Genomic DNA, 27082 nt, shown 5'->3' on the forward strand with positions numbered 1-27082 from the left:
GATGCAAGAATGAGAATGATAATTCACCATCAATCTCCCAAAATGCATCTGGAAGGCAGTGAGTTGCCTAGAAGTGCAAAGATCCTTTTTTAGCATTGACTTTCACACTTCATAATTTTCCACTAAATCTGTTGCATTTTAGCTGTGGTAGAACAACCTATGGGGTCTCCACATGGTTGCTGTTAGACTTTTGGTCTACAGAAACCTGTATTGAGAAAGATTTTGACACCTGCAACTGCTGACCTCTTCTTCAGAAACTTTGAGTTGCCTGATAGATTAAGTTTCTGGATGCTTGTATCAGAGAAGTGATCCAGATAGTACCAAAGCCAGAGACAGCCAGGCAACTAACATTTTAAGAGGTAGGTCAGTAATGACAGCCTACATATTTTTCCTGTTATAGGTTTCCTTTAAATATATAATGTTGTCATTCATTAAAAGCTTTTATTGACACCGAGTCCCTAATTTGCAGGTCTTACAATACAAGAGTAAGTGTGGAGAACTGGAACAGAATCTTCTTGAGAAATCCACAGATAATGATCATCAGAGACTGTCAGTAAGTATACAGTGGAGGCTGATTTATTACAACTATAGAGCCATGTTTGTGCTGATCATAGTGACCAGTCACGATCCACTTATTTGGCTGTATCTGGCAACACAGATGTGTTTCAGTCCTGCCATTGTAAATCAGCCCAAAGTTCTGATCACCTCTTGTCCTTATTTGCCCAAATAATCCGCAGTTAAAATAAACCCAAAAACTAGAAATCGGTGTCATACTTCTGTCTTACCTTTAAACTAACGCACATTTACAGCATGCTCCAGGATACCATAGGCACAATTCACACACATTTTTGCACAAGGATAAGGATCTTTATTTTAGTCATGTGACAGTCATTTTCAAATCTCATTGGACTCGGCTGAAAATAACTGTCACTATTTAGTTTTTTTCTGTCAAAGTTTTTATGAAAGAGAATTTTAAAAAATTACAAAATACATGTAAAAAACAAGCCAGGACATTATTCCCAAAAGTATCGAGCAATAGAAATCATACAAAAGATTTACAGTATTTCATTGGTAACATAACGGGAATAAGAACATAGTTACAAAAGATCATCCCTGAGTAGAATACAATACCCAACGAACTCTCATTATCCAGAAAGTACCGATTTTATATATATCAAGCACATATGGTGATAATCCCTCAAATAAAAAGGGGCAATATATTCCTGTCAGAAACCAAACAAAGCTTGATTCCGACCATGAGAGAAGCTGACAAAAAAGGTGGAAAAAAAGAGAAAAAGGAGGAATATTATGAGGTGGAAAAAGAGAAGGAGAGAAAAAAGTAGTAACAGACTTCGGAACCCAGGCCCCCTCAACCCACTATGTCCATATCAACAGCAATAATTAGGTACCATCAAGAAGACCCAGATGTTGTCACCAGGGTTCCCACACCTTCTCAAATTGAGGTTATTTATCCTGAAGGATACTATACAATTTTTCATGAATCACGATCCAATTAAGCTTAGATTTGACACACAGAAAGGGGACACGAGGCATTTTCCAAGCCCTTGTAATACAGATCTTGGCTGCTAAAACAAAAAAGAGAATTAACTTATTTTGTGACTTGCTCAATTTCAGGATTGGTTTATCCAACAAAATATATTGTGGGTCCCGTGGAACATTAATGCGTAATACTTTAACCCCTTCGTGACGGGAGACGTACACTGTACGTCCAGCCACAAAGGGACCAAATGACTCGTAGGCACAAAATTTATTCCAAAAGGTTCGCAATTTAGGGCAGTGCCACCAAATATGGGGCATGATGACTGCATGTCAGGAGTATATAATACACAGTTTGTCGAGTTTAGGCATTTAAAATAGGCAGGGGTAACACACCATGTTCAGGATACAGTAATGTATAATGCACAGAATGCAGGGGTGTGTATCACACAGAGTGCAGGGGTCAGGGGTGTGTAACTCACAGAGTGCATTGGTCAGGGGTGTGCAACAAACAGAAAGCAAGGGTCAAGAGGGTATAAAGTAAAACTACAACTCCCATGAGACATTGCAAGACTCTGACTGCCACGGTCATGACTTCTGGGGCAGATGCATGATGGGATTTCAAGTTTAACTACAGGGTGAGTGTCGAAGTTGCCTACCCATGAGCTTATGAGTTCCCTCTTAGTGGACATGCATATAAGTCAAAGTATATCTAAAACCAAATCTTTTATTTTGGATGAAGTAGGGAATAGATCGAATCTCTTTCATTTGTGTTTTGTTACATTGAGATTTCACCTGACTTGGTGTCCCCATTGTACGATTTCCCCTTTATTGCTGTTTCTATGACACCTGTAAATTTTTTGATGCCCAATCACTTCCTGTCCCAGTGACAATGTTCCAGGACAAGCCATCCAACAAAAACGTTACAAGCGCTTAAACACTTCCACGCCCAAACGAAACGTTTTGTACTGTATTTAGATATACATTAGTATTCTTGTCTTGCTTTAACATCAGAATTTCACAATGAAGTTGAGGAAATTTTATTCTTGGCATTTTGTGAAATCTCGACCTTATCAACCTAGCTAATAATTCTCAGAGTGTAAACATTGCCATTTCCTGTTATTGTTACACAAAGCTACATAGTGCTTCCTGTAAGTCAGCTGAAGGTTTGAGCCGTCTATGAGTGATGGAGGGAAATATTGCATTATTGACGTTTTACACAGAACATGTTCAGCCCATGTTTTTAAAATGCTAGGAATGTGAAAAATATTTAGGAATAACGTGCTAAACAAGTCTGAATTGGTCTTTCCGTCTTTCAATTACACAGTTAAAAACAATGTTTACTATTACATTTAAGCAGCTTTGGCACCGTATTTGTGCTGTTAAGCATGTCTTGCCTAAATCCTCTCCAGCCCATTCCTCCGAGCACCTGTGGTGGCTGGGAACACTTAGTAACATGCTACGGCCTCGTACCTTTTGTCTTCGCTTGTATTATGCCTTGCATTGGAATGCCTCTTTCCCACCACTGGGCTGCAGGTGTCTGCAACTTTGTGATTCTTGTAGATGAAAAAAAACATGGAATTAGATACTTCATACTTACCTTTCCTTGAAAAGAATTCTACAGCTGTGATGTGTCACAGAAATAAAATCAGATTACTAGAAGTGGTGGAACTCTAAGTCTTTTTTATAGAAGTCCAACATTATATTAGTGTGGCATTAAAAGAGAACTAAGGCCAATCCTTTTTGTGTCTTTACTTCTCTTTTGGGTCACAGGAGGTTTTTTTTCTGCACTTTGCCTCTTGCCTAGAACATTTTTATACTGGGCCACATGGCCTAGCCATTGTCTAGTTTGTTGGCACTTATTTCTTTTTTTTTCCATTTGTCTGTTTTCACTTTTTATATGTGTGCCTTTTTCACTCCATAAGGATGGAGGGTGTGGATCTTCAGGCCTACCCTGAAGTCTGAGGGAGGATGTGTGGCCGTTAGGTTCCTTCCTCCCCTGAACCAGGGGTCTCTCTTAGGGAATGCACCCAACCTAGTACTTGGTGCTTCAGCTCACCATGAAGAATGGGTCTGCCTGGTGTCGGCCAGGTGGACATGAGTGCCTTGCACCTGTCGGGAGCCTTGTCCCCTGGGGAGTCAGGGAAGTACCCTATCTCTTCGGCAGATGGACCATTGACACACCCTAGTGCACTTTTTTGTGTGTGTTTCACGCGGACTTTTTTGTTCATGATGGTGGTTAGTGTTTGCACACGCATAGCGGGCTTAAAAAAAAACAAAAAACAAAACAGGAGTATATTCACTAATGTACTGTGACCCAAACTCAGCATATAGCGGGCTGCTGCTCACAACTCAAAGCTGTGCTATAGCTGGGAAGGATCCCAGCAATATTGTTGGGATCCACCCCGCTACCTGATTGACACCTAGCTCTACTTCCCTGAAGCCAGAGCCAGCTGTGCCCGCTCCCTCCCCTGTCTGTCTCTTCAATGAGCGCTGGAGGAACAGTGAAAGGAGAGGGGGAATCCCTGCAGGAGGAGCAGTGACTGACAGTCCCCGCTCTCTGCATGTCTGCTCTCGATTTATAGAGCCAGCATGTCACATGCCAGCTCTAAGTATTGGAAGGAGTATATTTTACTCTCCCAATTATTCTCCTTTAACAAAAAAGAAATGGGAGCAGTTATTAAAGTCCAACCCTGGACACACAAACTTTTATTTAATTACAGTCCTCTGTAGCCACAAACAATATAGATGCACTTTGTGTGCACTAAATGCCAGGTTATTACCTTGTAGTAGTAGTAGTGACATCATCACTGCGCTTTACACAGCAAAGCTATGAGAGGGCACCAGTAGTTCCACCCACTACAGGCTGCCTGCAGGAAACTACAGATGGGGGTGAAGACAAGACCAGTCACCCTGCACAAGGGGAGCAGCAGTGACCGGTCTTGTACAATGTTAAATTACAGGATGATGAATTGAAGCTCCACACTCTGATTAATAGTCCAGATACAGTACATCTTTATACAATATAAGGTTGAGGGGACAGTATAGAAATAGCTAATGCGATTCAGAGACTCATACAAATACCCCCTCAAGGCCTACTAAGGGGAAACATGTATTAGGACTGTGATGACTTGAAATTGAATACCCTTTTGTCCAGTGTTTGAGACTGCATAGAGCTTGTCAGCAACTGATTTGGCAAGTCTTTCTTACTGCAAGCTCCTGCACAGTGGCAGTTTTACACTAAATTACTGCACAGATCTAGAAGAAATACACAAAGCACATCAAAATTCAAGTAACACTTCACATGCCTTTTGTATTTAGACAATATTTGCTTTTCCTGGAGTGAAGCATAAAGCTGGATATAGATAGGCAAATATTTTTCCAAGTGCGACAGGCAGGGAGATATCTGCCAGTTCTGAGTCAGTTCGCCACCAAGACCCAGCAGAATACTCACCTGACACATATGCAGTCCTTCTGTTAATTCAAGCTGAGGTCCAGGAAAATAAAAAGGCATGCTTGATATTTACTTCACAGTAAATAAAAAAATCACAATGCACTGCAGAAAAAAATTAAAGTGCTACAGGAAAACATGTACATAACACATCTATTGTTTGTGGCAGACATCTATTGTTTGTGGCAGACATCTATTGTCTGCCACAAACAATGCTGTTTCAACACCTCTCTCTGGGCAGGTTAATAACACCTCCTAGCTCAGATTATGCAAATACAATCAACACCTGTGATTAACATATTAACAGATTATGTGGATTGGAGCAACATTCACCATATTTATTCCCAGATCATTTTTGTAAAAGTAATTCTGAATTGAGAAAGCTAGTCAGATGACCGGTGAAACATCATTACAGCAAGACCAGTTGCCTTGAATTATTTTTTACAGATATACTACTGATAAATGTATCTTATATCAGGTAATGTGCTCCTCAAAGTGTCGGCATCTGCAAAATGTGATCTGGGGTCATTGTCACTGAACTCTGGTACTTCTAGATTGTGGTCTTCTTCTGTATATTAGTTGTGCTGTGTAGACGTAGAGTTTCTACTATATATATGACTTAAAGTTCATCTCTGTTAGTTACAGGCACAGCTGGATACAGCAGAGTCCACTTTGCACAGGTTGGATCAGGAACACAGTACAGACCTCAAAAGTGCCTTGATCAGGCTGGAGGATGAACAGCAGAGGTATGAAGAACTATGATTTAACCAGCTTTCAATTCTGCCTACCCTTTTTAGTACTTTGTAATTGAAGGGATTATCCACCTATACAAATTCATATGTGGGATACATTCTCTGGCTTTTGTAGTATTGGTCAACAGACTACCACCACCCTAGCCATCCAATGCCGCCCTAACACCCTGTTAGCCTATCTGAGCATCCTTTCAAGAGTTGTTTGAATGTTACTAAATTATGATCCCTGCTAACTTACAGGAGCAGCAGCCTTGCACAAGTCAACATGACCCTAAGAGAGCAGATGGATCAATTTAAGCTAGCTAACGACAAACTAACAGAAGACCTGAGACATCTGACCTCTGAACTCCACAGAGCACATGAGGACCTAGAGGAACGGGAATCTCAGTGGAGGAAAGACAAAGAGGTGATTTTGGTTTACATACAGAATATGGCAGAGCCAGCTGTCAATCACGCAGCTGGGTGGATCTCGACAGTAATGTCGGGATCCGTCCCAGGTTCGGCGGTCTCAGTATACCACGAGCTGTAGCTCGCGATATACTGAGCTTTGGGTCACGGGAGGACGCTAGTTTATGTCCTCCCGTGACCCTTTGGAGAACTATGGAGAAAAACACTGTCCCCATAGTTCTCCTTTAAGTTGAATTTGTATGTAAGTTTGAACAGGTACATTTTGTATGTGTAACTCCAGCCCCAAAATGTTTTGTTTTGTTTTGGATAGCATAGGGAAGAGATAACCCCTTCTAAAGTTTGTTTTGCTGTCTGTTCAGAAGATTTCACCTTACTTTATGTCCCTGTGACAATTTAATTTCAAAATTTGGGGATGCCGTGGAAACAAGGATTGGTGATAAAGCTTCAGTCGAGACACCTTTTTCCCATGATAACTCTTACAGGAGTGCATTTCCCTTCCTAGGGACAGATTTCCTCTCACTTCCTGTTGTCTCAAGGACAGGAAGTGAGATTAAATCTTTCTAATGAGGATACAGACAGCAGTAAAAACCTCAGTGACCCAGAAGAAGAGGCGGGCACCCCTCGTCTTAATGTCTAACAAGAGCCAACTTCCTGTAATGTAAGTACAGCACTACGAACAAGACCCAAAAAGGCGGGCACTCCTCAAAGGCACGATCGCGGTAGCATTACAACTACCCCTGCTGTACATGTAAGTCAGATGTTTGTAACTCGGGGACTGCATGTAATAAAAGAGTAATTGCTCCAAAACCATTATGGGTTACCTTTTACCACATGGCCCATTCAGAACATTGTAATGAAAATATAGTTTATTTTTTATTTTTGTATTACCTGGTATCTGGGTAACATGACATCAATTACTACACTACTACAAACCATTGGTGGATTTACAACCAGTTGTAGCCACTTGCTCTTACATTATTTTAAATCTTTAAATCAAAAAGTAGTTTAACATATAAAAATAAAAGTCAGCACATTGAAGTAGGCTGAAGACTATGCTAAAATGTGTTTATCTGAAACCCAGCAGTTTGTCTTGTGCTAACATACTCCTGACCTTTTATGTTATCTCATTGTTATTAACCATCATAGCTAGAGCTGTACATCCATGTGCTGCATGTGTCATTGTCAGCATTCTGTTGCCAAATGACTGCTCAAGCTGACATCAAAATGCTCCCACTCATCTTTTTACATGAGTCATCGCTCTCACTACCATTTTTTCTTGCCATACTATAAACAATATTGGAATAAAATAATTATACAATGAGACCTATTTATAAAGACCTTACCCTACAAAAATAACATTGCCACTTTTATGTAGGGAAAGTATACAGTGTGTAGTAAGAGAATAAACACATATTTTTAACACCCTACAAGTTTTACCAAAAAAAGGCAGTTTAGGAGTTGCACTGAAATTTCTTTCTATCCTAAATTATAATACTAAAAAAAAAACCAACTCATTAATACATAAAAAATAGCTAAAATGCCCTGCCATATATTAAACTGATAAAGGGTTAGTTAGGACCCCTTATTAATCACCATCTGGAAACAGGTCTTTGCAAGAAAAAAAGACCACCGGTTAAAAAAAAGTTGGTGAGCTTTAAAACCAGTTGTTTTTTTAAAATATTATTCTATGGGGTTTCATCTTAAAATAAACACTTTAAAATCTCCTTAGGTATACATACATGGCCAATATGTGCCCCCACAAATTTAACTAATAAAGGGATCCTTAGGACTAGGGATGCACCGATTTTGGTACGAGTACCGATAATTTGTTTCCGGTACTCGCCGATACCAATTACCGAGTATTGGAGTCCCATTCAGGAAGCCAGGTGGCGTGTAATGACTCGCCACCCGGCTTCCCGATTAACAAGAAAGCCGCCCCATACGAATCCCCATAATAATAATCATATGTACCTGCATGTCTTTGCAGTGCTCGGCTCTATGGCTTATATGCTGCTGATCTCTGTCCCCTCTTACCTCGGCATGTCCAGCCTGTCACCCCTGGGGTCTATCCAGCCAGGAGCGGCCTTCCTCTGGTACCCACCTGGACCCGGAGCTGGCCAATCATGGAAGCCGGGCGACGTGTAATGCCCGGCTTCATGCTCCCTCGTCATGAGATGACGAGGGAGCATAAAGCCTGCCGGCCAATCAGAGTGCCGAGCGCTGCGTCATTACACACTGCCCGGCTCATCACAAGTGACGAGAGAGCATGGAGCCACTTCCCAGCCATCAGGAAACCGGGCAGCCTGTAATGACGCGCTGCCCGGCTTCCTGATACAGGAAGTATGGGGCTAGGCATTGGAGCATTTGGGCGAGTACGAGTACTCGCCCAAATACTCGATATCGGCACCGATATCGATACTAGTATCGGTATCGGTGCATCCCTACTTAGGACCCTTTAATAGTTCACTATTGCACTTTGTAAGTTTAAAGAGGAACTTTACACATCAATTTAATGTCTCCCAAAACAGTTACTTTGACTGTCAAGGTTTGCAGTGTGCTTATTTCAGTGACCGTTCAAGCCCTCAAATGGCTGGTGTCATAGCTGATCACATGTGCAGCACCACAGCAACTGTTATCCAAATAAAGGCTAAAATGGCTTCCTTGGCTGTAAGTCATAGGAGGCTGTAGTTGCGGTTTAGATAAAAGGTCATGGGTCCATGCTGCTCAATGTCTGACCTCAAATTAAATAGAAAACATTCTGTGTTTCCTATAGTATTGAATGTTGTTAATGTGCGCCTTGAATTCTGTGGCTGACGTTCCACCCCCTGTCAAATATTACAAATGTGAAAAAAAGTCTGCGAAACATTAGGACATTTACTGGATTTCTGGGTGAATGCCTCCCAAAATGTGATCTGATCCTCCTACTTATACAACTATTCTGCACAATGTTTTTCATCGCCATATTATTAAAAAAAAAGGTTGACAAAGTCAAGGTCGGTGATGGAAAAACTATGCAGACACCTGTCTGTACCACTGGGACTTCCAAATTCAAACCCATTACCAGTAACCTCAACCAAACTATTTTTGCAGCTGATTGTAGAAAATGTGTGATATCTTTGTTTCAATCGATGCATTTTTTTGGGGGTGGCTCGTTTGAACATAATCAAATCCCGAGACAGCATTTTAATGAGATTTTGACCAGGACTGTGACTTGACCATTCAAAAATAAGGGATTTCTGTATTTGTTGGTTCTTTTGTTTTGACTTACTGTCAAACTACATTACCAACCTTTGATTTGAGTTTAAGATCAGAGGAAGACAACTTGATATTCTGCTGTAAAATGTTGTTGGTACAGCAGTGTTTTGTTTTTGCAAAGCATAATGTTGTGTAAAAGTTAATTATTGCTCCACTAGTGCTGTAAAACATCCAAATGGTCTTTAACAAACCTAAAGTATAATTAAACTCTCTTTTTTTGCATATATCTACTGCTTGCTAGCAGTAGATATATGCAAAAACATTAACAAAATAAAAAGAGTTACCAAACAGGGTTTTACTTACCTCTGTCTCCGCCGCTCGCCCCATCCGAAGATCTGAAGATTCTCGAGCACCTGAGCAGCATGATGGGACAGGCTTATATGCAGTAAGTCCATGCACACAGCCGCCAGCGTGCACGCGCACAGACTCCGTGGGACACAGAAGACACAGCAGTCAGCACTGGATCAGAGACCGGCACCAGCGCTGGAGGGACTCCTGAAAACTACTGGAAAGAAGAAAGTGATCAAGAGGTATCATTTAAAGCAGTGGTTCTCAACCTTTCTAGGGTCGGGACCCCTTGGTAACATTTTCCAAGTTGTGGTGACCCCCAACAGTAAAATTTAGGAATGACGCGGCTGCTGCAGCGACATCTGGCGGCGTGGAGAGAGAACTGACACTGTTGCGCTAGGAGAGAGCTGAGGAGGACTCTTACCTTATTATTTTTTATTTTTTTATAATTTTCTTATTTTTCAATAATTGTTTCTTAATTTCTTTAATAATTTTATCTATTTTTTTTCCACTTAACTTCATTGCTATCACACAGAGGTAATAGCCACTGTGTAATAGCAATTGGAGGTGACAGGTTCTCTTTATTGACTCTGTCATCTCCAATACAGTTGTTCTAGCACAGCAATGTGCTGGAACTTCTGTGACAGGTGAGAGGGGAAGACTGCTCTCCCCTCTCACTGTGCACACGGAGCGGCAGGTTTACTTTTAACCCTGTCGGGGAAAAAAAACTTTCTCCTGGAAAGGTTTAGTTTGCTCGATGAGAAAGTTTTTTTTTTTTCTGACTGACGGCGGGACCGATGTCAGAAAAAAAAAAGAGCAGAGAAAGCGCTTCTCTTCTGGGTGGCCAGAAGCCCCTAGGCGACCCCTGGCAAATCGTCATTCGACCCCCGAAGGGGTCCCGACCCCCAGGTTGAGAACCACTGATTTAAAGTATGTCCTTAAAGGGGGGGGGGCAAAAATATTTGTGACTTTAATGTCACTTTAACATGGGCAACATTTTTGTTTTTGGTTTTCTGTTTTAGTTTTCGCTTTTGGTTTTCACTTTTAGTCATTGGTTTTCTTAAAGTGGAACTTAACCAATTGAATGGTCTTTTAAGGCATGAGAACTGTCAGGGTTGTGATGGTGCTTATTTCAGCTCTCAACCAAACTTTCAAGCCCTCAAATGGTGTCATAGCTGATCACATGTGCAGCATCATGGCAACTACAATCCAAATAGAGGCCAAGATGGCACCTTCCTTGGCTGTAAAAGATAGGGGGGTGTAGTTCTACTTTAAGGTAGACTCAAGAACATAGATGATATCAAGAACAAAGATGCCTGTAGAGGTTCTTAGCCACCTGTTGGAGGAATATATCCCTTTCAATTATCCTTTTTACAACATGTGCTCCAAGGGAGAGTAGCAGCAATGGTACATTTCTTCCATTTGTAGACAGGCTGCCAGAGCAAACTGATGGAGAACCAAGTCTGTTTATATTCTTCTATAGCTCTGTCCATTCCTTTGTACATCTTCTTAGGTAATAAGCAAGTAACCAAAATTGTGTGATTTGAGGGAAACTTAAACTGATTGGAACATTCTACACCAACTACCCTCTTTTTTAGGTATCCTCATCCTAGAGATTTACACACTATTTTCTATTACTGATGTTGATTGTGATATATTCTTATTTTTTGTAAAAAAACGACTACACAATCAAAATTGTTTCCAGGGAATTTACAACAAACAGAGGAAATCCTTTATTTTAGAATGGCCAAGTCTAAGCCCTGGCCAAAGTCTGATTTAAATGCTGAGTTCGGATTTCATTCTGTTTAAACAAGACGTCCTAAAATTATATGTGAACTAAAACAATTCTTTGTGCGGGAATGGGCCAAAATCAGTGGTGTATTTAGGTTTTGTGCTGCCCTAGGCAAGACTAGATTTGGGCACCCCCCCATGGCTAGTCAGAGGAAAGTGAAAACGTTCCCCTAAAGGACAATTTAAACCTCGCGTTTTCTTGTATATCTACTGCTAGCAAGCGATGTGTATATATAAATCAGCCAGCAAGCAGTAGATATATGCAAAAACATTACAAAGCAAAAGTAACAAAGGTTAAAACTTACCTGTGTCTCGGGCAGCCGCAAAGGATGATGGGGCACGCGCATGCTCAGTAGAGATCTTCGGCCGGGAGAAGAGAGGCACAGTGAGATGCCTTGTTTGCCTCGTGCTAGATACGCCCCTGGCCAAAATAACTCATATCCACTGATTTATATTTGTCTATGCTTAGTTATATTTGTGTAAATGTGTTTAAGATGTTGCACATTTTTTACAATTAGCATACCCTTTGTAGTTTGCAGGATGCGCTAGTTAACTAGTAAGGGGTCTAAAAGTGAACCTGGGCCTAGATCATGTATTTATATATTCTGAACAAGCAGTAAAATAACTCTAAAACAAGCGCTCATTCATCCCTGTATCTATAAGCATTGCACATCAATTCATTTTTTAATTCAGAACTCAGGCATTTCAATCTTAGCTCTTTCTTTATTACTTCCTTATGCACTGGACTTTCGGCACGCTACCAGCCCTCTAATGGAAGCTACCAGCAGGCATTTGTATTATATTAGAAAGAACTGAAAGTCTTTGTTGTGATTTTTCAGGACCTTTGAGAAGGAACAACATCACATAAAACGCTGCTAGGTAGGTCAGGGATGACTTGTTGTAAAGCATTTTTTGCTGCTTGTTAAGACATTATAAATAGTGTAATTTGCATAGTCTGATAAGCTTTAGAATGTTTGTCCACCCAAATTTTTTTTTCAGTTTTGGATAGGGTGGGAAGGATTAGAACACCCTGAGTACAGTTTTACCAGACATGAAGGGTAAACCTTCAATGGCAACATGGACATAAATAAAGTAGAGGAAGACTAGAACCCCCAGCCTTATACAGTGTCCCTGTTGGAAGTTTTCCAACAGGGACTGGCCACATACTGTATATTTAAATAAAAGTGATTTTAATAGAATTTAACAAGAAACCCAGAGTCTTTAACAAACATAAGTCAATGACATAAAAAACGCACCAGTCTTTTTTCCCCATAGTCTTTTTTAACTTGGAAAAAGAATGCATTTTTGGGGATATAATGTTTACCAAGTACAGTCAGGAAAGTTGCAGCATATTGAACCAGAAATATACAAATAAAAGGGGGTAAATAATTATAATTATATACTGATATTAACACCTGAATAGAATACAAGAACATTGAATCATGGGATACTAATGAAAGAAGATTGCAACAGATTGCAACAAAACACTTTTTTTGGCACATTATTACTCTCAGTGAATTCCCATCCCAATGACAATTCCACCTTTTCTTGCTCCTGCTCTTCCTCCTTCCTATCCCAATGAAGACTGCTCCTTTCCTTTCGTCTTCTCCTTCCTATACTATTGAAGACTGCTCCTTTTCTTGCATCTTCTCCTTCTCTTTCCTATCCCACTGAAGGCTGCTAATTTTCTTGCGCCTTCTACTCCCCCTTCCTATCCCAATGATGACTGCTCCTTTTCTTGGTCCGCCTAGTCCCCCTTCCTATCCCAATGATGACTGCTCCTTTTCTTGCTCCTTCTCCTATCCTATCCCAATGACAACTGCTCCTTTTCTTGTCCTGCTCTTCCTCCCTCCTATCCCAGTGACTACTGCTCATTTTCTTGCTCCTTCTCCTCTTCCTTCCCATCCCAGTGACAACTGATCCTTTTCTTGCTCTTGCTTATTTCTAACTCAGTGACAACTGCTCCTTTTCTTGCTCCTGATTATTTCTATTCCATTGATGACTGTTCCTTTTCTTATCCTGTTCCTTCTCCTTCCTATTCCAGTGACAACTGCTCATTTTCTTGCTCCTGCTTATTTCTATCTCAGTGAAAACTTCTTTTTGTATCCAGCTGTCAAAGCTGCTCCCTTAAGAGAGTGCTAGTATGAGAGGCTGTTTTAAATATTGAATGTTTTTTGTTATAAATGGATGTTTTTGCAATAATTTTCAGTACCGTGGGATAGTGTCATCCTTTTTAATTTATGTATTTTCCTGCTATACGGCCCTTTTGAAGGACACACATTTTGTTCACTGTTTTTTTGGTGCATGCTGAATATACGTATTTATAGCACTACAAGATTCATAGCAATACCATTTTAAAACAGCATTATACAAAATAAAAAATGCACAACTGATGCAACTAAAAGCTGAATTACATAATATTGTTCATGTCAAATGTTCTTTAATGTGAAATATCCACTGTAATATCCTCCCACTCTCCCATTATATGAAATACCATAGCCAGAGCTCTTATGCTACAGTAAATGTAACTATGCAGAGCCAAATTTGGTTCTGTGGTGCATGCTGGGGTATGCTGCCAATCGTCAAGTTTTGTAGGAGCCAGAAGTCATAAATAAACAGGTAGCATTTTACTTAATGTTATCACTGTGTTCCTTAGAAGAAAAATTACTGTATTTTATAGATAACACAGAGAAATATTACAATCGAAAGCCAATGAATCAACAGAATTGCTGTTTCAGCAGGCTTAGTTTGCTGAGAGCATAAACAGTTAGACAATGGAGTAAAATTATAGGTTCAAAATCAGGATTTACATTTAATATCTGTGAACCGCACAGTAAGATTAGGCAGGGGCTAAGAGATTTTTTTTTTAAAGTAGTATAAAGCACTCAAACCTTTTTTATCATAATGAATCCAGATCAAACAAATATACATTGCCCAGCAATGTATTTCTTTACATTTTTGTCCAAACGCTTACAGTCATCATGTTTCAGAACAGCTCCAACTCTCATAACTCAGCTTCCCTGAACTTCCTGTCCAGTGCAGGATCGTAAGGGACGTAGCAGTCTCCAGCAGTTGTTCATCTACTAGCTTGGCAGAAGGAAGAGCAGGGAGCAGGATTCTAATACTTTTAAACATCAAGGTACAGCATCCAGTGTACGAGATTTAATCAGCATTTAAAATAGCTTAAAAACATTTTGACTTCACTTTAAAGAAAAATGACGATGTTTCAGAATAATTTGGTGCTGACTTGTGCTGCTATGAATGTTAACAGGGAATAGATCTCAGTTTGTCACATAAGTATCAGGTAAAGATGAGAATTGTGCAACCAGGAATTTGCTGTTCACATAAATTAATGAAGTGAAGAGTCTCAACTCCTTTCACTTGTGTCTGTGGCAAAATTTTTAGCTTTCATTATTGTTCTACATACAGATTTAAGCCACTAATATGATACTTAGTAAAAGAAACAAGGTTTAGGCAAGACCACACACCCACTGTATGAGAGTGGCTTGTACAAATCGAGCATATATATGAGATGGAAGAGCTACTTGCCACCTAACAGGATGCTCTGGATAGATTCAGAACAATGTGGGCCTGCTGGTCCTACCAGGGGCGCAACTAGAAATCACAGGGCCCCATGGCAAAATTTTGTATGGGGCTGTGTGATTTCTAACTATGCCCTTGCAGAGCCCACTTGAGATCCCAAACAGCCCACCTGAGAGTGACCCTGCAGACTCTCTATGGTGGGCTCTGCAGAGTCTCAGGTGGGCTGCACACCTCTTACCTGTCAGCCCCGATCCGCTTCCATGGTCGCTGGCAGGCCCCGCCTCCTTCGTTGCTGGGCCCCACCTCCTCTTCAGTCACCGGGCCCCGCCTCCTCTTCCATCGCCGGGCCCGCCTCCTCCTCCGCTTCTGACGCCGGGCCCAGCCTTCCTCCTCCACAGCTGCTGGCTGTCACTGACTGAGCAGCGGCTGTGAGGAGGAACACGCCGCTGCACAGATTGCTGGCAGGTTGTTGGTGATCTAACAGCGACATGTTCCTCCTCACACCCGCCAGTGAAAGCCAGCAGCCTGAGATGCCATAGCGACCCAGGCGGCCCGCATGGCATCAGGGGGATGTCCTGGCCGTGCCTCCCTGTGCCCTGGGCACCATTGCGGGCGCCTGGGTCGCTATGGCGATTGTTACGCCACTGGGTCCTATTTTACTAGTATTGAGGACTTTGCTAAATTGAAACACTGAATCCATTGCTTGAGCGAATGCTCTAATATGTCAAATCAGTCCCCTTTCTTTGTCACGCCTTACCTTTCAACCAAGCTCAGGTACCTCCCACTTCCTGACCTTTCGCCCTCCATTGCCAATCCGTGCAAATACCCACTTTCCTCACTTCCCTCCCCCCTATCACCCCTTTCCCTCCCTTCTCCATCTACTTAACTACAACACTTTACTTTCTTAATTTCTTTTTGTTTCTATACCTGGCTCCTTTGCTTATAGGTCCCCCTGCATTTTAATGCCTAGGGTTACTATGGGATTTGACAAAATGTCAGCTTTCACTATTGCAAGAAATATGACCTTCCTTTTCATACTCATTATTATAGAATTCTATTATAGATTGGCAACACCTTTCATTGTGCATGCGACATAGGACCTGTTCACGCTTTCACTGAATGTAAAATGATAAATGTACTTATAATTTAGTTGCTTATCTCTTGAATGTTACTGTTGTCAGTTCGCTTCTTTGAATTTCATTTTGTGAGGTATTGCAATGCAAACTATTTTCTTACTTTGTTTGTATTACAAAAACTAAATACAACTTATTTGAAACAAAAAAGAAAAAGAAACAAGGTTTAATTTGCACTTATTGCTCTGTCCTTTTGTAGAGTTATACGCCGTACCCGAGCAGGGACCACGACAGTATCCTGACACTGGGGAGGCAGACAGCCACCTTGCGCAGTCAGTTCCTCGATCTTCGTGCTATGGCAGACAGGTAAGATGTTTATTGTCATTTGCAAGAACATAACTTGAACCATTTACATGGCAGGCAGCAGAGCTACATAAATAACTCATCTAATGTGATACTGTGTAGCTGACCAAGCACATTGTTCAAGTACACATAGCTTCTTCCTTAGCAGAGGTAGCCATTTTGTGTGCTGGGCCACTTTTTAGTATTGCAGCTTATCAGATTAATAGGAACTATTAGCATTATTGAGGTTTCATTATTTTTAAAGAACTGTTAGCCTGAACTTTCCTTCAGCCCACATAATGGCTGCCTCCACTTCCGTAGAGCAAAATATTTATTGTATACATTTCTTGTCTTGTCTTCCCATCCAGGGGTCTTAGCGAGGTGAAGGGTGAAATTTCCCGTAGCTCGCGGCGCATGCATACAGCCTGCTTAAATCTAGACTCCAACCTGCGCCTCTCTCAGAACGCTGCTGGGTCTTCCCTGCATACGGCCCGCCTTGAACAGCAGCTGCGAGACAAAGTACGACAAATGATCCAGATGCAGAGCCAGTGGGATGCTGAGAAAGTGGAACTGAACGCCAGGTAGTAGCACCACGGGGCGGTTTGGTCATTCCCTAAAAAGGCTAATAAGCTGATTCTAATAGCCTTAATGTGATACATGTGATACAGTTTGACTTTTCCCTTTGGCTCTAATGCTGTCAGAAGCAAAACCCACCCTTCTGGTCCCGAGTGCCCCCAAAGTCACCTAAGAGTTTGTATATCTAGATGTCAGCTGTTGTATTACAGCTCTGTGAGTATTCATGAAAGCCAGCTGCAGTGAATATGTGTTTTGGCCAGTGGCCCTGTGTACATGCTTGCTGAGTGACATGGTCAGTTTGCTTAGCATCATAATACCTCTAAAGTAAATGTAGAGTGTAGAATTTACCCACATTGACACTATAGCCTTTGTTCACTCCCTCAGCTCCCCGTTTTCTTCCCCTAATGGAGCTCTATCATGCTGCCTAATTACACAAGTCAAAGAACATTAAATGCTGGGCTAGCCTAACATTTAAAAAAGAACCCTAGAAAGAAATGTTATTAACTTGTTTGCTACCCCCGCACTGCAAGGGTTAACTGCTTGTTTTTGCCTAGGGTAAAAAAAAGTTATACTCACCCAAGACAACAGGACTCCCTCAAGCCCGTCTCCTCCTCCCCTGCAGCGATGGTATGTCCCTCAGCATTGGACATGACTCGAGGATTCCTAGACCGCTGCAGCAGAGAGGGAGAGAGGCTCCAGGGACCGGTCTAACAGCAGGCCTGCTCGGAAAAACTCAGGTATCTTTTTTTTCTTTGCTGCCGTCTTGGAGGATTGGGTGAGTATAACTTTTTTTTAATGCTACGCAAAAACAAGCAGTTAACCCTTGCGGTGCGGGGGTAGCCCCACTGCAAGGGTTAATACAATTTCTGCCCGGAGTTCCTTAAATCTTTTCTCTCCTGTCTGTGACTATAGGTGTAAGAAACTGACATTTCTGACACTGACATGTAATTGTACTTTATTTTATCCTGCGGCCAGTGTGTTATCCCACTCAAGTGTCATGCAGTGTTCTGTTTAGGATAAAACCTTTAGACCAGTGGTTCTCAACCTGTGTAACCTCAGGACCCACATTTGTCCTTGGTCATTAAGTCGTGACCCAAGTTGCACTGCAATAGAACGCACGGCAGTACTGTACTGCGCGTTCCAATGCGGGCAATAGAACTGTGGGTGGGAGTTCCATTTGGGGTGCCATTCAAAAGAATGGCAATGCAATACACTTTTCACACCAAAACGCGTGGTAGGTGTGATTGCAAAATACAGTGAGTTAATCGCACGGCACTGTGCGATTAACGCACTGCACTGCACTAGTGTGAATGGGCCCTCAAAAACACACAACCACAGACACAATCTCTCCCACACACATACACACTCCAAAAAAGGGGGGGGGAGTCCGGGGACGTCGATGTCCATGGCGTCACCGGATCTCCGATGGGACTCCCGGAAGCCGGCCGAGAGGTGAGTATTTTCATTTTCGATCAAAAGAATTTTAATCGATCAAAAAGTTTAACGATTAATCGAGGAATTAATCGTTAATTTCCCCAGCCCTACTTTTTTTTAAGATCCACCCAGTCTCCCTACCTTCTGAGAACTGGAGTGGATCCTTAGCCTGGGGTCTGGTGTGGGCTGCTGTACTGTGATGGAGCTCCAACCATATGTGCAATGCTTGTACAGCTCCCTTCAACACCCTGTAGAGGTGCCAAGAGCCAGAATGTGATGTCACTCCGGTCCAGGCACCTCTACAGGACATGCGATGAAGCCGACCCCACCTCAAGCTGACACTCAGCACTGGGCAGCATATTTTGAATGGCTGCTTGGCGCAAGAACTGACAGTGCTGCGCTAGGGGGAGGCTTTTCTCATCTAGAAAAGTGGAAGGCCCATGGGGACCCACTGAACACGGGGTCGCAGCCCACTTTGGGTCACGACCCACCAGTTGAGAACCAAGGCTTTAGATACATGTGGCTGTTGCAGATAAAATTAACCCCTTCATGACTGAGCTTGTTTTTAGTTTCTGTTCGTAAATGACTGACACACTTTTGACATTTTTGCTGTGTGATTCTTCCACGTCAGTAATATACTTTCTTACAAAGTGCACCCACACATATTATATATTGTTTTTTAGAGGACAGATAGGGCTACATATTTATATCACATATGTGTGTCTAACGCCTCACTTAGGACAAATAAAATATAAAAAAAGAGGAAAAAAATGTTTAAAAAAAACACTTTTTTCCCAGTTTTGATTTGTAGTATTTTTTTTACAACACCAGCACAGCTAAAAAAAATGCAATAAATACATTCATTTATTTGTCCCTTATTTTATTTTTTTTTACACATTTTTTTTTACACTTTTCACAAGTTTTTTTTTTTTACACTTTTCACTTTTTTTTAAACTTAAAAATGTTATTTTATTTATTTAATTATATCAAGCAGTCATTGTGAATTAATCTCACTGTTACTGCTTGATAAATTAATAAATTTTTGGTTATTATCAGGCTGCTTCAAACTTCAGAACAGCCAATAATAAGTTAGTGACACTGATCCTGCAGCAGTTCAGGATTCAGCTGTTACTAAGGGTTTTCTGATTGTTGCAACAACGATCAGCAAACTGAAACATTCTTCTTCCAGGAATAGATACATTATAGGAATAGACACATGATGTATCTATTCATGAAAGAAAAAAAAAAGCCAGTATAGCTTGAGAGAGATATCTCTCTCGATCTATACGAGCTGTCAGAATGGCCCAAAAGCCGGCATCTGTGTCCCTCTGCTGTGACTCTCAGACACCCGATATTAAGGTATCGGGTGTCTGAAAAAGGTTAACCCTTTCATTAATGAATGCCTCTGTAGTAAGGGCATCCATTAATGAATGTTAAAAGCTGATTCTCAGCGATTAACAGCCCTCTAAAGCAGCAAATAACTTGTCACTTACAGTGTACGTGACAAGTCATTTGGTCCCTTTGTGGCTGGACGTACAGTGTACGTCTCCCGTCACGAAGGGGTTAAATGCGGGGTCTGATTTGCAAAGACTGAAACAAAGAAAGCTCTAAAAATTATCCTCACTTGTCTTTCCACTTCCTATATGAGTAATGGATGTGTTTTGTTTTTTTACTGAATTAGATCTAATGTCCTGTATATAGTTCTTTACCAGTGATATAAAGTCACATTTACATAGATGAAACCTGATTGGTTGTTCAGGGCAACTGTTTCATATTTTCTCTAGTTTTCGTAAATGACTCCATTATAGCACAAAGGCAAGGGAACTTCCTGGAAAATACTGTCTAGATACTGGTCAGGTTATTTCAGATTGTGGGCAGTTAGGGCTCATTCACACTGTGTGCAGTGACATGTGTTAGTGTATTGTCTATTCAGATCAATGCAGGCATATACAGTAGATAGAAACAGTTGCTTTCTATGTGCCGTTCCACCACAATGTAGGTGATGTGCACTGCAGGAACACAACACATCACACAGCACCGCATGTCACTGCTTCGTAACATGCTGCAGAGACATGAATGAAGTATCACATTGTGACACTTCAATAAAGTTAAAGTGACACAAAACTCAGGATTTAAATCATAAGAATCCATTCAAGTACCCTAACTATTACCAAAAATATAATGTATCTTCCACGGGCTTAACTAGAAATCACAGGGCCCCATAGCAAAATTTTGGGATTTCTAGTTATGCCCACCTGATAACCCAAACAGCCCACCTGAGAGTGACCCTGCAGAGCCCACCATAGATTCTCTATGGTGGGCTCTGCAGGGTCTCAGATGGGCTGGTCAAACCCTCTTACCTGTCAGCCCCTATCCACTGTCTGCCTCCTCCACGGTCGCTGTTGGGCTCCGCCTCCTCCGTCACCGGGCCCCGCCTCCATCACTGCCGACGCCGGGTCCAGCCTCCTCCTCTGCAGCTGCTGGCTGTCAGTGACTCAGCAGCGGCTGTGAGGAGGAACGCGGCACTGCACAGATGACAGGTTGTCAGTGATCTGAACAGTGGCGGGTTCCTCCTCACAGCCACCAGTGATAGCCAGCAGCCTGAGATGCCATAGTGATGTCCTGGCCGGGCCCCTATGTGCCTCGGGCGCCATAGCAGCCGCCTGGGTTGCTATGGCGATTGTTCCGCCACTGGTATCTTGTGTATCACTCGGCTGTAGATCCTCAGATCATCTCTGAATTGGTGCTGACACTGTCTTTCCTTCTGGAGGGTGGCTACTTCTGTTTTCCTTGGTCCCTGTGTGTGTTATAAAGTAGCTACCGCTCTAAGCTCACTCCCGTGATGGACTACAATCTCACGTTTAGTTTACTAATTTGTATTGAGATTGTAGTCCATCACGGGACCATGGGGAACAAAAGTAGCCCCCCTCCAGAAGGAAGGACAGTGTCAGCACCAATTCAGAGATGATTTGGGGATCTACAGCCGAGTGATACACAAATAAGATACATTTTTGTTAATAGTTAATGTACTTGAATGCATTTTTAAGATTTAACTCCTGAGTTTAGTGTCACTTTAAAAAGGTAAACAGTCCCTTGGATTGTGACAATGCAAGGCAACACTCCTAACCACTGCTAAACAGCAGACACCAGTCCGCACACTAAAACAAATGGCAGGTTTTAGCTGGTGTGAATGAGCCCTTATCTGGCAGAGATATGCTGGATTATCATAATGACAGAATATGGAAACCTGGACTAAATGTGGTTACTATATAAAACAGTTCAGGTTTTCCTCATTTTTATATCAATCAATCCCTTCAAAGTCAGGCCGCACACTGATATTATCATTACAGGATCTTACTCATTTATGTTGTGGGCTTAATTACCATGAATGCAAAACCACATCAATAAATTCGACACAAGTGTAAGAACGCCATTTATTTTTAGTCCGTCCAGATTTGTTTTTCTTGTCTCACACACTTGTAGCACCTGTACGAAGTTTACATAAATATTACAGTAACTGTTATGAGAAATGCTGATGACACGGTTGAGCCAACACTTCTGACGCTGTAAGCTGGAAACCATTTGTCAGGACCGGAAATATTATCCTGTATAAGTAGCCGGATTGGCAATAACCTTCTGACCTTCTTAAGGGGCTGAAAACGCAAACAGAAAGAAACAGGAAGGCTTGATACTTTTCTTATGATTGGGATAAATAGATTCCTTTGTCTCATACTTGTAGACAACACCCGGAATCCAAGAGATGGTGTTAGCAGTGTGCGTGATTCATTACCTTGGACTGTAGCCTGTACGTCACCCAATCATCTGTTTACAAAGTAGACGTGGGCACTTTAGTTGGAGGAGGTTAATACAGTCTTAGGTGCTTGATTGGTCATCATTAATATAAACTTGTTAATTATGCCTACAGGTATTGAATAATCTCTTAGGATCCTCTTTTTCCTGTATTTCTTCTGTGCAATGCCCCTTCTCACACATGCACTGAAAGCCAAATTATTTTGAGGTTAAGTGTAACAAATCCTCTGGTGCTCCTCTAACTGCTGTTTCAGCAGTTTTCTATATGAACATTGCATTGTTTCTCAATGATGTTGTTGTGTCCAGGGAACGCAGTAGTGTCCATTTTCATGATCATTGGTTGAGCCTATTATATTACCTCCTTCAACATTTAGGGCATTTGATGATTGTAGTTAAAAGAGAAAAACCCAGTCTCATGGAAAAGCTGGACATTGTTATGAAAATAGGAGCTGCTGAAATCACTAAATCCAATCTGTGAATTATTTTACCTTTTGTTTTGCAAAGTGAGAGAAGTAAGTTTGCTGTTCAGGACCTGACACCCTGAAAACTTTTATGTCTGTGCTCACCTACTTAACTTACCCCTTCATTACATCATGTTAGGCACAACATAGCTCCCAGCTGTTCCTCATTCAGAGGGACTGTCTCTCTTTAGGAACTAAATCCCTCTGTCCCTATTTTCTCCTCAGTTGTCCCTCTTTCTGGCCTGATACTGTATCTATATCTCCATAAACATTTTATTATTAACTATCAAGAGTTTTATTGCCTTTATATAGCCTTTAACTTATTCCATTTGTTATTTTGAAAAGCCAAAATAAAGGAAATGTAGGGACTAAAAAAGAAATTTGGGGTTAAACCAATCATTGTTTGAGCAATAATCATCATGGTCCATGTTACTGGAGGCATGGCAGATGTGTGTCCTTTGCCTACATACTTCATACTGTAACGTGTTCCCTCTTTTCCTTTTTGCAAAGTTGGGAGGTAAGGTACAATAAGGAAGCATCTGTTGCGACATGGGGCCTACGCATTTGTTTAGACCTGCTGAGGTATGGCAGGGCACTAACAGGATCTCTTTTTTTCATCTTGCACTTAGGCATTATTGGTCATCCAGAAATTGTATTGTTTTTCAGCCAGTTTAGGTCCAAATACTGCTGTTCTTCTTTAATAATTACTCTTTTATACAGTAAGAAAGGGCAGGTTGAATAAAACAATGAAACTCAGTTTCCTAATTTTATCGTAAACTGTAATTGTTTAGTAAATGTAATTTATCATTGTAATACTTTGCAATTTCTTCTCACAGAGTGACAGAGTTGTCGCTAAAGGTTGACAAGCTTAAAGAAGAGAACAGTAAGCTAGAGAAGGAGAAACACAAACTGGTGAGTTAACTGGTAATTCAGTCTGTTGCTAAACCCCCTCAGTGGTTAAATTCAGCTGAATGTGACCCACAAGAAGAATAGAGTTTGTAAATCATGTAGAAATCTGTATTAATGTCAGTGGCATTTCTGTTTGTAGGTTTTGCTCTTAATTATTTGGTTTGTTTTATATAATCTGGAGAGTATTTACATTATGTGGTAGCATAATAACATTTATAGAATATGAACCTCAAATCATGGTTATGGGGAACATATAGTCCAAGGTACCTGGTGAAACATAAACCAAATAAACCGTTTAAGAGCGGGAATCCTCTGACTTACCCAAAGGGGTGTGATGTATGTGGAGACAAAGAAACACTAGATGAGGTGTGCTCTACCTTCCATTCATGAGACCAGTAATAGAAAGTGGTTTTTGCTGTTGTGTACCAAGGGGTACCTCAGCCATCTTAATACGTAAGCATATGCTATTGTGTGACACCTATCTGTAATAATATTAGTACCCTCAGATGTGCCCTGTGTTTCTCATTTTTGTCTGCACATAATATATTTCCATTGAGGGACACAGGATTATGTCCATGACATATGGGATATGCTGCTGCCTTTAGGAGGTTTGGACACTGGCAAATAAAAAATGTTAAGTCAGCCCCCACATAACCCCACCTCCAACAATCAGGCCCGGACACTACTGTCCTAGGAGGTCAGATGCCTTTTCCTCTGCTCTATTGTGGAAAACCCCTAATTCATTTTTTGTTTTCATTCTCTTCTCTTCAATCAATATATTTGTTATTTGTGGAATTTCTTTCTATCTGGTATCTCTAATTCGCTGCTTAAACTAGTCTTTGTATATCAGCTATGTGGATCGGCGTGTCCTTACACTAAAGATTGAGGGGGTATCCTGGAATGTGAACCTGCCAGTGGCACTTTCCCCACCTTAGTGTACTGTGGTAGTTAGCTGCAGAGCGCTTTCCAGTGAACTGCATGCTTGTGTTGTCTACTAGTGTGACGTGCCTTCTTTGACTTCCTTTTCCAACCTCTTTCAGCCTGGCAGACACACTGTACTGTTAGCGCTATCGCTTTGACAGTACTCTTGGAATCATCTGGTATCAACTCTGGTTCCACTGCCTGCCAATAGTGACTCTCTTTCATTTATTGATGTTACTGATTTACTCCATCCTAAGGTATCAACTGGATACCTAAGGTATCAGTGTTCATCCTATACAGGCTGTGATTCAAATTTGTGCATCAGTGTCAGAATGGATTTTGCTTACAAAAGAGACCATTCCATCTCCAGGATAGATATGCATACCCTGGGACATCTGGATAGAATGTATACAGCCCTGCTGAAGATCTACTACCGGCATCTAGGCTTGCCTCCCACATGGGCCTGATGTCTATTCAAATGCATAGAGCACTATGGCTCCATGCTTGGGAAACCGAGGATGCGCCTAAAGGAGAACTATGAGGTGAGTGATTTCCACTCATCCTCATAGTTAGAGCTGACCTGTGACAAAGAAGCTGTCACAGGTCGGCTCTATCGATTGGGAAGTGAGCAGAAACATGCACCGATCCCCTCACTTGCTGATCGTCTCCCTGCGGTTACTGTCAGTCACCGCTCCCCGCAGGGATTCCCCCCTACCCCTCTCCGATCCTCCAGTGCCAGCTGTCACTCATGCAGTATTGTCGGGAGCCATCCCGGCTACGGCACTCTCAGTATATTGCGGGCAATAGCCCGTAATATACTGAGCTTTGGGTTATGGGAGGAGGTTAGTATATGTCCTTCCATTACCCTAAAGAGAACTAAGGGGAAAAACACTTATCCCATAGTTCTCTTTTAAGTACCATTTCATTTATTCTCCTTTCAATAGTAAACACCTATTTGGCTTTATCATTGGCCAAGTTACTCCTGATATATCAGGTGCTCGGGGTATACCTCCTCCCCACCGCAGCAAACCATTAGATGATGTAGATTGGCCTCATTCTTCATCTACCTTTACAACAGTTCCTCGTAGATGTATGCAGTCCTTCTCTCATTCAACAAGCAGAACTCGAGGCCATAAATCTTCAGTCTTTTCCGCTTAGCCCGCTACATGAAGACTGTCCCCCTTCACGTGTTAGTGCTACCTATAAGTTGTGAAGCTCAGGCTTTCATTACTTACTCCTACTCCTTACTCCAAAAGACAGATACTCCTATCTGTCTTTTGTGCCTTCATTCCTGAGGTACCTTTTGTGTCCGGTTAGAAATGTACTATACCACCTACTCTCCTATTTTGCTGTGCAGTCTCTTCCTATATTTGGGTCTTATACTCCTTATTATGCTTCATTCTTTCATGCCTTTTCCTCTCTGTAGGAATTTCTGAACTCCCTACTCTTCAGGAATCAGTTTCCTTTAGCTTACTAATTTGCAAATTCTTTCCATGACACAAGACTATATAAAATCCCTTTTATATTCTTACTGCAAAAGTCAGTGTTGCATATCCTACAAGGTCCTGAAATGTGACCTTTCTTGAGTGCATCAAATCACATCCCATTGCCCTCTGTTTAAGTTTCTTTAGGTTATTATAGAAAATCTCTTTTCTTCAGGTACCAATGTTAATATTGGTATTTTATCCCTTCCCTCTCCTCAGGTATTTTTTTTTTCTTTTAAGACGTTTGAAATCCTTATCCTGAGGATGTATCTATATCACAAGTAAGCATGCTTTGCTAATTCTCCTGTACCTCCCTGTACAGTCAGTGGGAATGATTTACTGAAGGCAAATAGGCAGTTCACTTAGCAAGGAAATGTTTACTTTGCAAGAAAATTTTCCCTTTAATGAATCAGGTGAAGCTCTGCTGACCTCCATCATCCAATCATGCACAAGTAAAAATACTCTTTTCTTTTCCTTGCCCTTGATTGGGTCGTCTTTACAAAATTAATTTTCACCACATTCTCTAAGCTAAAGGTAAATTCCCAAAGTGCAAAGTGAGCAGCCTATTTGCCTTTAGTAAATCAACCTCAAAAGGTAGCATTTCTATTTTGCCATAGTCCCATGGCCTCGAGCTCTGCTTGTTGTTTGAGAGAAGGACTGCATACATCTATGAGGAGCTGTTGTAAACGTAGATGAAGAATGAGGCCAATCTACATCATCTAATGGTTTGCTGTGGTGGGGAGGTACAGGTCAGACAAGATCAGAGGCAACCTTAGCCCCTTAGGGAGGCAGGGGGTGCTGTTGGCGGGACACTGGCCAGAGCATCCTATTCAGCTCTTGGCAACCAGTAACATCACTGGTTGCCTGGACGTGGGCAGGATGCTTGCCAGAGCATCCCGCTCAGCTCCTAGCAACCAGTGATGTCACTGGTTGCCAGGAGCTGAGCAGGACACTGGCCATAGCATCCCAGGTTGCTAAGAGCCCCCAACTCTTAGCAGCCTGGGACGCTCTGGCCCAAAAGGGGGCAGCAGGCACACTGCAAACATTGTGCAGCAGAGCGGACATGCTGCTCTGCCTGCCGCCACAA

The 27082-nt window shown here is 41.7% G+C and overlaps 1 protein-coding gene across 1 annotated transcript in view; it reads left to right on the top strand.

Annotated features, from left to right (window-relative positions):
- CROCC2 (ciliary rootlet coiled-coil, rootletin family member 2) overlaps nt 1-27082 on the top strand; it is a 117277-nt gene that overhangs the window by 25867 nt on the left and 64328 nt on the right. Inside the window, exons 6-11 of the mRNA XM_018567897.1 lie at nt 470-553; nt 5588-5694; nt 5941-6106; nt 16318-16424; nt 16769-16981; nt 23518-23593. Coding sequence (XP_018423399.1) covers nt 470-553; nt 5588-5694; nt 5941-6106; nt 16318-16424; nt 16769-16981; nt 23518-23593 — 753 coding nt within the window. The remainder of the gene's footprint in view (nt 1-469; nt 554-5587; nt 5695-5940; nt 6107-16317; nt 16425-16768; nt 16982-23517; nt 23594-27082) is intronic.

The sequence above is a fragment of the Nanorana parkeri genome, unplaced genomic scaffold (genome assembly GCF_000935625.1).
Source record: "Nanorana parkeri isolate BGI_ZX_2015 unplaced genomic scaffold, ASM93562v1 scaffold1114, whole genome shotgun sequence".
Lineage (NCBI taxonomy): Eukaryota > Metazoa > Chordata > Amphibia > Anura > Dicroglossidae > Nanorana > Nanorana parkeri.